Source organism: Nicotiana sylvestris, chromosome 8 (genome assembly GCF_000393655.2).
Source record: "Nicotiana sylvestris chromosome 8, ASM39365v2, whole genome shotgun sequence".
Taxonomy (NCBI): domain Eukaryota; kingdom Viridiplantae; phylum Streptophyta; class Magnoliopsida; order Solanales; family Solanaceae; genus Nicotiana; species Nicotiana sylvestris.
Genome location: NC_091064.1, coordinates 95,811,718 through 95,823,338, shown reverse-complemented (window position 1 = coordinate 95,823,338; position 11,621 = coordinate 95,811,718). Strand labels below are relative to the sequence as shown.

At 41.7% G+C, this 11,621-nt stretch overlaps 1 protein-coding gene across 1 annotated transcript; it reads right to left on the bottom strand.

Moving 5' to 3' along the window:
• Positions 1 to 1,120: 1,120 nt before the first annotated feature.
• LOC138875407 (uncharacterized) lies at positions 1,121 to 4,267 on the bottom strand. Its single transcript, XM_070154233.1, has 4 exons — positions 3,272 to 4,267; positions 2,117 to 2,193; positions 1,493 to 1,772; positions 1,121 to 1,393 (listed from the first exon to the last, which is right to left on the bottom strand). The coding sequence occupies exons 1-4, from the start codon at positions 4,265 to 4,267 to the stop codon at positions 1,121 to 1,123; spliced, it is 1,626 nt and encodes a 541-aa protein (XP_070010334.1).
• Between the last annotated feature and the right edge of the window lie 7,354 nt (positions 4,268 to 11,621).

The window sequence follows — 11,621 nt, the reverse complement described above, 5'->3', positions numbered from 1 at the left end:
AATTCCAAAGGTATTATGCGATGACTATGCGGCCCGTATATTGATTATGCGATCGCATAATTGGCCGCGTAGTTGACCTCAAAATTAACCATCAAACTGTCTGACTCTGCGGCGATTATGCGGTCCTCATAGCTATTATGCGACTGCTTAATGGACCATAGAAATACGCTTTTCTGAAAAATATTATTCCCTAACTTTTTAATGCATAGATCAGTCCAAAAGGTCCGAACCGCGGTAAGCTTGCTAATTTGGCACTACGATCTTTCGGGTTTTTGAGAAAAATTCACGGGGCCTTACATCTTCCCCCACATAAGATCATTCTTCCTCAAATGAGGATCAAGGTTCACTCATTAGCAATCTTTGTGCAACCTCATCTTTCAAAAAATTTTGCAGAGTTTCCCTTGTATATAGACCTATCCACCCATTAGAGAGCCCTAGAAACATATCCTAATAGCATATACATATTCCATAGACATAACATAACTTGTACAACACTAACCATGGCCGCATAGGAAATATATAACAAAAATAGAACAGATTTACATATATCAAATCAAAGGATAAGAAGTCATAAGAACCAAATGCATAAAAGCTATTACATGGATATACAAACAAATGTGGGTACTTCTTTCTCATTTCTTCCTCGTCTTCCCAAGTGGCTTCCTCAACTTGCTGGTTCCGCCATAACACTTTTACGGAGGCAATTTCCTTATTTCTCAATTTCCGGACTTGCCTGTCAAGAATGGCAACTGGAACTCCTTCATATGACAGTTCTTCATTAACCTCAATAGTTTCAACTTGCACAATAGTGGACGGATCTCTCACTACCTTCTTCAATATAGACATGGAAGATTGGGTGTACCAATGATATCTCGGGTGGCAGCTCGAGCTTGTATGCCACCTGACCAATCCTCTAAATGATTCTATATGGTCCGACATACCTCAAACTCAATTTTTCTTTCTTTCCAAACCGCATGATACCCTTCATAGGGGAAACCTTCAAAAATACCCAGTCATCTTCTTTGAACTCCAAATCTCTGCGACGAACGTCCGAATAAGACTTTTGGCGACTTTGAGCAGTTTCCAACCTCTCATTAATAATCGTGACTTTCTCCATATCCTAATGCATGAGGTCCGGCCCTACCAATTTAGCTTCTCTAATCTCGAACCACCCAATGGGAGACCTACAACTCCAACCATATAACGCCTCCAATGGTGCCATCTGGATACTAGCATGGAAGCTATTGTTATAAGCAAACTCTATGAGTGGCAAATTATCATCACAGATACCCTTGAAATCAAGAACACAAGCATGCAACATGTCCTCGAGCGTCTGAATAGTCCACTCTGCTTGCCCGTCAGTCTGAGGGTGAAAACCGTTGCTAAGATTTACCTGCGTGCGCAAACCTTGCTGAAATTTCTTACAAATGTTGTCTGTGAACTGAGCCCCTCAATATGATATGATTGAGACTGGAGTGCCATGCAACCTGACTATTTCCCTGATATACAACTGAGCATACTGTTCAGCTTTGTCAGTAGATTTAACAGGCAAGAAGTGCGCTGATTTGGTGAGTCTATCCACGATCACCCAAATTGAGTTGAACTTGCACGGAGTGCGCGGTAACCGTACCAAAAAATCCATGTTGATCATCTCCCATTTACACTTTGGAATTTCTATGCTTTGAGCCAATCCGTCAGACCTTTGATGTTCGGCCTTCACTTGCTGATAGTTAAGTCCGCCACATCCTTTTTCATGTTGTTCCACCAATAAACTTCGTTGACGTCATGATAAATTATTGTTTAACATTAGTGTATGGAATACCTGGGATTGTGAGATTCTTCCATGATTCTTTCCCGTAGACCTTCAATATCTGGAACACATAGGCGGCCTTGGTACTATAGGCTACCATCAACCATGACAAAGGAAAAAGTTGTGGTCTTGTGTTTATGAATCCCCTCTTTCAGTTGTGCTAATAATGGATCATTGAATTACTTCTCTTTTACTTCCTCCACAAGCGATGATTCAACCCTATCCTGCACGACCACTCCCCCTTCGCTAGAGTCCGCAAGACGAACTCCTAAACTAGCCAACTAGTGAATCTCCCTGGCCAACGACCTCTGATACGCCTTCAAATAAGCCAAACTTCCCATAGATTTTCGACTAATAGCATCTGCCACAACATTAGCCTTTCCCTGGTGATAGAGAATATCAATGTCATAGTCTTTGAGTAACTCTAGCCATCTTCTATGTCTCAGATTCAACTCCTTTTGCTTGAAAATATATTGAAGGCTCTTGTGGTTCGTAAACACATCCACATGGACCCCATACAAATAATGTCGCCAAATCTTTAGTGAAAACACCACTACCACAAGCTCTAAGTCATGGGTTGGATAGTTCTTTTCATGATTCTTGAGTTGCCTAGAAGCGTAAGTTATAACCTTGTCGTGTTGCATTAACACACACCCAAGCCCGATCCTTGAAGCATCGCAATACACCACAAATTACTCTGTACCCTCTAGCAGGGTTAATACCGGTGTTGTAGTCAATCATGATTTCAATTCATGGAAGCTCCATTCACAAACATCGGACCACTGGAACTTAACTACTTTTTGCGTCAATTTGGTCAATGGAGAGGCAAGAGTAGAAAATCCCTCCACAATCCTTTTGTAGTACTTAGCCAAACCCAAGAAACTGCGAATCTCTGTAGGAGTGGTCGGTCTAGGTCAATTCTGCATTGCTTCAATCTTTTGAGGATCAACAATAATTCCCTTCCCTAGAGACGACATGGCCCAATAATGCAGCAAATTCAAGCCAAAATTCACATTTCAAAAATTTTGCATACTGTTGATGTTGCTGAAGAGTGTGCATAACTGCCCTGAGATGGTTAGCATGGTCCTCCTGACTTTGGTAATACACAAGAATATCGTTAATGAACACTACCACAAAGGAGTCTAAAAAAGTCTTGAAGACTCGATTCATAAGATCCAAGAAAGCTGCAGGGGCATTTGTTAGCCCAAAAGACATTACTAGAAATTCAAAGTGCCCATACCGAGTCCCAAAAGCTATTTTTTGAATATTCTGGTCTCTTATCTATAATTGATGATACCCGGACCGCAAGTCAATTTTTGAGAAACACGAAACATCTTGCAATTGATCAAAGAAGTCATCTATTCTTGGTAGAGGGTATTTTTGTTTTATTGTGACTTTGTTAAGTTGCCGGTAGTCAATACACATCAATAGAGACCTATTTTTCTTCCTTACAAACAAAACCAGTTCGCCCCATGGTGACACACTTGGCCGGAAGAAACCCTTCTCTAGCAAATCCTTCAATTGTTCCTTTAGATCTTTCAATTTTGTCAACGCCATTATGTAAGGTGGGATTGATACAGGGTGCGTGCCTGACATTACAACGATCCCAAAATCAATATCCTTGTCTGGTAGGATCCCAGGGAGCTTATCTTGAAAGACATCCGATAATTCATTCACGCCTGGTATGAACTCAAGGCTAAGTGCCTTGGCATCGGTGTCTATAACCCGAACTAAATGATAGATACTCCCCTTCTTGATCATCTTTGCAGCCTTAAGGTATGAACTAAACCGACCTTTAGACACTACATTATCTCCCTTCCATTCAATAACCGGCTCATTAGGAAACTCAAGCCTCATAGTTCTAGTCCGACAACCACGTTTGGCAAACCATGAATAAAGCCAATCCATTCCCATCATTACATCAAAACCGACCATCCCCAATTCAATAAGATCGGCGATGGTACCCTTACCAGGCACCATAACAACACAACCTCTATAAACTCGAGCAGCCGTAATAGACTCATGAACCAGAGTAGACACCGAAAATGGCTCATGAAGCTGATCCGGTTCTATCCTAAATTTCATAGCAACAAAAGGGGTAACATAGGACAAAGTGGAACTAGGGTCAATAAGTGCATACACATCATGAGATTGGATAGTCAAAATACCTATAACAACATCCGGAGAAGCCTCTGTGGTTTGGTGACCACTCATAGCATAGAACCGGCTGGGTCCTCCCAAAATTTGCGCACCACCCCTAGCTGTACCACGCCCCGCGGGTGTTGGGGTACCTCGAGCTGGAGAGGGGGATGAAGATGTAGCAACTGCTGGACTGGATGACTGTGCTATACCCCTACCCGCTCTCTGGCGAGATACATGACAATGCCTTAGAATATGAACCCTCATCCCACATCCATAGCATACGGGTAACTCCATGTAGCAAACCCCTGAATGCATCTTCCCGCACATGGGGCACGGGGACCTCTGCTACTATTGGGATCTCTCTCCTGACCGACCCCGCTGGTGGGATCCCTTGTTGCCCAGACTGGGCCTGAAATGACTCCACTACTGCTGCTAGTTGGGCCTTGATGGCGATGCACTAGCTGAAGACTGTGCAAGAAACTGGGACGGCCCTGATGATCCTCCCCTGAAAGCTGATCTTCCCCCACTTGGTGACTCTCCCATGTTGCTCGTAGACCGGTCCTTGCTGTTACCCTCTCTCTCCATTCAGTTCTTCAGTTTACGGTTCTCCGTGCCCTAATCAAATGCTATCATCTTCCCATAAGTCACGTCAGAATTCAAGGCAGTTGTAGAAGCCTCATTAATAGTCAAAGGATTTAGGCCCTGAACAAACATGGGCACCATGTCCTCCATTGTGGGCAACATGTGAATGCCATACTTGAACAAGCGAGCAAACTCCATGTGGTACTCCCACACACTTCTGCTACCTTGCTTCAGATTCTCAAACTCTGCTGCACGGTCTGCCCTTGTATGAGCAGGCAGGAAATGATCTATAAAGGCATTGGCAAACTTGCTCCACCTGGCCGGAGGGCTTCCCTCCTCACGGGAATCTTCCCATAACTCAAACCACAAATAGGCCACCCCTTTCAAATGGTAGTCAGCCAACTCTACTCCCTTTGTCTCAGTTGCATGCATAACCCTGAGGGTCTTGTGCATCTCATAAATAAAATCCTGAGGGTCTTCTTCCGGTTTGGCACCCGTAAACACTAGAGGGTCTACCTAAAGAAATCTGTTCACCCTGGAACTGGTGGAATCCCCTTGCTGCCTGGATGAACTTGGCACAACATTTGACCTCTGGGCCTGAGAGGCTACTAGATGAGTTAGCATCTGGATAGATTTCCTAAGATCACCATCAGAAATACCAGAACCGAAAGTTGGGGTTGGAGGCGGAACAAGAGTATCAATGGGAGGGATAGTGGTACCCTCCGCAGGTGTAGGAACTAGTGTAGTCGGCTCTAAAATATAGGAACAAGGCAGGGTGATAGTAGGGCGACTACGCTCACATGCAGTATCAAGTAGTGAATCATCAGCCACTCCTGAGGTGGCATTGGCTTTTTGGCCAATTCTTGCTTTCTTCTCAGGTGCCATTCACTGAAAGATAGAGTAATGCACTAGTTAAAGGGGGGATAGTTTCATAACAAGTTATGCCGCACGATCCAAAATATCAAAGAAGGGTGTTATTCCTAAATGACCAAGTAGCCTCCAACTTATAGATGTGGTCGACTACACATCGATAAGAAGTACTCTACTAGGCACTACTCTGAGACATCCTAGGACATATTAAACCCTTAGGCTTTGATACCAAGTTTGTCACGCCCCAACCTCGGGAGATGCGACCGGCGCTCAATTGAGTGAACCCAACTGAGCAAGTCTTTTTAACACTTTCTACCCAACTCAATATGATTAAGTGAACTAGAGTTTAGATAACAACATAAATCATTGACCCATCCAGCACCCGTACATAACCCACACAAACGTCTACAGAGCCTCTAAAGATACAAGAGACAATTATGACAACGCCGACAACAAGGCCCCGACAATACCTCAAAAGTGGAAGTCTACAACAAAAGATGTACAACTTAGCCCTTTGAAGGAAAAAAGGGCTCACAAAGACTTTAAGAGGAGGATACTCTGCTACGCGCGATCGGCATTGTCCTCTATGGAGCCACCTACATTCATTCAAAAATGTAGCGCCCCCGGCAAAAGGGATGTTAGTACCATGGAATAGTACTAGTATGTATAACTAAACACCATCTTATTAGAAAGATCTATCATACAAGAACAAGGAAATCACAAGAGACAATCAAAAGCTTTAAACGAACACTACTTCATCAAATAAAGGAATCATATAACTTTCACATAATCTCCATAGCTTTAGTTTTGGGCATTTCATACTGTTCATCATTATTCACAATACCACTGCTTTCTTGAGCAGAGTCCGATCACGACCCGATCGGCTAGGTTTTCTCATTTGTGACATGTACCTCAATCACAATCTCATTCTCACTTTCTAGAATTCAATATCAGCACAATACCACCATGTGTGCGCCAAGGCATCCGATCACGGCCCGATCGGCTAGGACGCCATACCAAGGCATTGTTCCTTTCTCATTAATCATCTTGTTTCAATCTTTATTTCACATATATCAATTCATAGGCACTTAGGGCCACAATTACCACATTATGTCAACTTTCAATACTAACCTAGCAATTTAAGATAATAGGCACCTACAAGAGCAATTAAAGTTGTAAACATAGATAAGATTTCACATAGTTGGCATGACAGTCTTAGTTTTAATCTTGACTTGAGTTCTAGGCATTCCAACACATGGTTTATATTCTTCGCATATATTTAAATTATCAAGAATAGAATATTGAACACGTTGAGGCACACCTTTCATGTATATATAGTTGCAAAACAAATTCATGTGAAATAACAATCAATTCATCAATCCAATTTTAGTCGTACCACATTTGTATATACACCAACGGAGCTCAATTTCTAATAAGAGGGGGTTTTAGCCATACATACGTCAATAGAGCTTTACTTAAATTCTTACGAAATTCCGGGACTCTTGGCAACTTTAATCTATTTTATGAGAATTACAAATTGAACAAAGAATTAGAGACATGATTAAGACTCTAGCTCATTTGAGAATATTATCAAGCACTAAGTGTGCATAGTGATTTTAGGATCCTTTTGTGAGGGATTTTCATCATCTTACACCCCAATTGTTATCTTTTTAGCTCACAACCTCCCCATACCCTATTAGCTTTTCTACATGCAAGAAAGTCCATTCTTATACCCATGAACCCATATGCTAATTACTCATTCTAGTGTGACTTTCGAAACCAAAGGTTAGGGCTCAAGTTCTTACATCTTGGGGTGAAGGCCTAGCAGCCTTACCTGATAATCTTCAGCGGTTTAGGCAAGGATTGAGTGGGGACTTGATGAAGATCACTCTCTCTACCTCTAGAACTTCCTCTCACACTCTATTTGCAGCAAAATTGAATAAAAGGGGTCTAATGTGGTGTTTTTAATTTGATGGGGTCGGGTTTTAAATGTTAGAAAATAAGAGACCCGACAAAATCTGCGATCCCATAATTGACATGCAGCCCGCAAAAGGGACCGCAAAAATGGCCCCCAAAACCTGAACAAACTGCGCGGGTATGCGACAAGAATGTGGTTCGCATACCTGTTCTGCGGTCACATATTGCACCGTAGAACTGCCCCTAGCAAAATTTCCAAGGGGATTATGCGATGACTTTGCAGCCCGCATATTGAATATACGATCGCATAATTGGCCGCTTAGTTTACCTCAAAATTAACCATCAAACTGTCTGACTCTGCGGCGACTATGCGGTCCGCATAGCTATGTGACCGGATAATAGACCGCACAAATGCACTTTTCTGAAAAACATTATTCCCTAACTTTTTTAATGCAGACATCAGTCCAAAGGGTCCGAACCGCGGCGAGCTAACACATAATTCTAATTTGGCACTACGAGCTTTCGGGTTTTTGAGTAGAAATTTCATGGGGCCTTACATGAACTCATATATAGAGCAAGCGGCGACTGTCCACCTACTCTAAAAGGCCCATTAATTCTAACTACGCCTTTATCACTTTCAGGGAGATGTACCGACACGATCACCTCGACCATTTCATGACCATGTCATACAATAAACACTAATGTACATCATTCGAGGGATCAAAAACCCCTGCATCAACCAAGCCTCAAGATGGTGCCCGATCTCGAGGATCTCTGTCAAAGTGAAAATAGGCTCAAAGGAGCAATCAATATCATTCTAAACCTCGAGGTGGTGCTCGGTCTCAAGGATCTCTATCAAAGTGAAAATAGCCTCAAAGGAGCCATCTATATCATTCTAAACCTCGAGATGGTGCCCAATATCGAGGATCTTTGTCAAAACAAAAATAGGCTCAAAGGAGCCACCAATATCATTATAAACCTCGAGGTACTCTATCTCGAGGGTTTCTGCTATTAAAAATGTGGGTCATTCACCCGATTCTTTGGCCCTCGAGCTACCTGAGCCCAAGCTAGTTCTCACTCGAGAATTACTAATAAAGCCTTAGAGTTGTTTTCGCCTTCAGATCAGGTTAAGCACTCTCTCTATTACATTAGTCTAGGGACCATCCGAGTCCAGGCATATCCTTATCTGGGGTCTGTCTATAACACCTTAGGGATATCTTCACCCCAAGTTCAAACAAAGCTTTTTAGGCCGCCCTAGCTCGAGCTAACCCCCTCTTGGGGACTGTCTGTGAATGTCTTAGGGCTATCTTTATTCTCGGGCGTTTGAGAAAATTCTGCCTCGAGGACTATCAGCAAGGCCTAAAGGGAAAAATTTTGTTCTAAAGATCGAAGCCTTATTCTCACTTAATTCGAAGTTAGGGGTCCCGGCGGCCTAAGTTTGTATCGATTCAGTCCAGGCTCAGCCTGAGGAATGCCAAGGGTTCCAGGGAATATCATATTAATCAGGGATTGAGGAAATACCTATGTCCGAGTTTGGTAGTTGAACCGATCGGTAAAGTCACATGCTCAGATTCTTCACAAACGCAAATAAAGTTAAATCCAGCATAAATCATAAACAAATTGAAGAAATATTTTTTTATTAATAAAAATTTATTACAAAAGCCCACGAAGGGTCCTTACACATGATTACAAAAGCCCATGGAGGGTCCTTACACAGAAGCAAAGCGGCAAAAAATAAACAGCTAAAAGTCTAATCTACTCTCGGAGGTACACCCTCGGGGGCAATATCTTCAAGAACCATTTCCTCGGGGGTCTCATCTCAGTCTTCCAAATGTGTGTCCAAGGATCTATAAAAAGCAGAAAATGATGAAGAAGAAGCAGAAAAAGATGAAGATGTGGTTGGGTGAAAAATTTGGCGAGTATGGGTCACACCAGCACTACTATTGGGAAGCCACTTATTGAGACATTTCACATGTGTGGGGTACAAAAGTTAGTAGATGTCACCACCTCACTACATGGAAAGCAAAAGGAGTGAAGCGCCACACCAGATGGAAGTTAAGAGAGGTAATCAGTAGTTTACGGTCCACATATACTCTGATACTAAGATAATTTAAGATTCCTCTCTCATTACTTCGGGCTAACAACAAGAAGAACAACAAAAAAACCCAGTACGATACCACTCAGTAGGGGAAAGTTCTTATAAAGAGCCATAACATAACTGGCGAGAACACTGCCGTGTGACCTTTCAGACACGCGCTTTAAACATGGGTAATAGAGTTGGATGAGGATGAAGAAAAGAAAAGAGTTAAATGATATTGAAGAATGACCGAATGAAGTTTCATTCAAGAAAGCTTCCATTTATAGGAAGGAGGTAGTGTAACCGACGGCACAATCAATGCCTTTGGGAAACATATCGACAAGCACAATAATTGCTTTTTGGGAGACGGATCAGCGGCGATATTATCGCTTTGAGAAAAGTAAATCAGTGCTACATTGATTGTTTCTGGAAAGATGTATCGATGGGACATCCCAGTTATCACAAAAGTTTACGTCATAAGCATGGTGTCACCCCAAGAGGCTCGAAGATATCAGTGTCACATTGTTTTTTATTATTTTAATCTAAGAAATGCGGGGACTATCTGTATACGGCAAAAATCAGAGGGTCCGATTTTGTGACAATTGAGGCACATTGTAAATATCGCTTCCAGAATGCTCAAAGTTCAGCTCGGAGCTCGACCCTGAGGGTTCTCAATGATCGACCTCGATGCAGTACAAATCAGCGGCTATGATGGACTAACGGGAAGTTCCCAAGGCACGTGACTAAAAGCTGATCAAGTCTATTGGGCTAGCCCGAGCCCGTACCGTGGCATTAAATTGTTGTACCAATCTTGTATCATTGTAATAAATGCATTTGTACTATGTTGGGATTCCCTCTGATATATAAAGGGGACCCTTGTCATTTTGGACAGATATCACTTACAAATTTAATACAAGAAATTTCTCTCTGCTCTCTAACTTAAACAATATTCTCTTGATTTTATTACTTACATTTATTGTGTTCTATTTATTGTTCCTTATTTATTGCTCATTAATGACGGTAAAGAGCCTTCATCAAAAGCTGTCAACACTATTATACCTTCATGAGCTGTCCATAGCTCAGTGTCGACCTTGACCTTGAGGCCCCGTGTAACAAGGCTCAATACCCCAATTCTCACCACCCTGTTCGCTTAAACATACTATTTTCAAGTTCTTATCTCATTTCCTAGTCTAATACTTAGCATCTATTGCCTAACAACTAGCATAAAAATGGATCACGTAGTTTTAGATCCACAAAATCATATCTAATTGTAATTACCATTTTCAAGGTAAACAATGTGATAGTCCTTGAGGCAATAAAAGAGTATAAGCCATAAAGTCATATCCCCATTTCAGAAAAAATGAGTTGGTGATTCTAACGTGATTACTAGAAGGAAAAGTTAGACCCTAGAATAATAGAAATTAATATGGCTAGTGAACAAGATAAGTTGACCATGAATTAGGGACCGAATGATAATAGTCAGCATCAACAGAATTTCAGAGATTACGTTCCGACTATAATAAAATGGACAATAGAAGAATAAGCTTTCAAGGTCATTCAGGAAGATGCTTCCATAAAGCGAGCACTGTAAGCAAAGTTATGCTTAAGGGATTAAGTATGCCATCTATACTAGGTATCGCCCTCGTGAGTAAGGAATTCAATTATCCTTGGTACAGAAGGGTTACCTCAAGGTGTGTAAGGGTCCATGAAAATTTGAAAAGAATCCAAAGATTAAGATGTACTGATTGAATAGTAAAGAATGAATGTGGTAAAAAGGTGAAAGGAATGAAATTGCATCTATTCAGATCATACAGATAAGATAAGACTCTAGAATATTATGCAAGCACGACGCCGGGGAGAGGCAGTAAGGGTTCCGACATAAGATGTTATTGATAGATCAGTTCAAATGAACACTTGATACATAAAGAGCCAGTGCGAGAGAAACGTTAAGACTAGTCGAGGAAAAAAGTAGGCTTCAACTTAAGCATAGTGACATAAAGAAGATATGGTCTTGTGACAACATTATCACAACAACATTGTATGCAGCCTATAAGAAAGTGGCACCTATGGTGTCTCATGAACGACAAGAATAAAAAAATCAAAAGGTGATATTCAAGATCATATAGGTTGCATGGAATTCCAACAAATGAGGGCACTAAGATGAGCCAAGTATTAATGCAACAAGTGGCAGAACGACCTAGAAAAGTCGTTGCTTACATTTAA

What these genes read in the sequence shown, in the direction of transcription:
- LOC138875407 (XM_070154233.1), bottom strand. Translation starts at nt 4,267, where the DNA reads ATGCATTCAGGGGTTTGCTACATGGAGTTACCCGTATGCTATGGATGT. An exon ending in TGTCACCATGGGGCGAACTG is followed by an intron (nt 2,194 to 3,271) that starts GTTTTGTTTGTA and finishes CTCTATCACCAG; the next exon opens with GGAAAGGCTAATGTTGTGGC. An exon ending in TATTTGAAGGCGTATCAGAG is followed by an intron (nt 1,773 to 2,116) that starts GTCGTTGGCCAG and finishes ACGTCAACGAAG; the next exon opens with TTTATTGGTGGAACAACATG.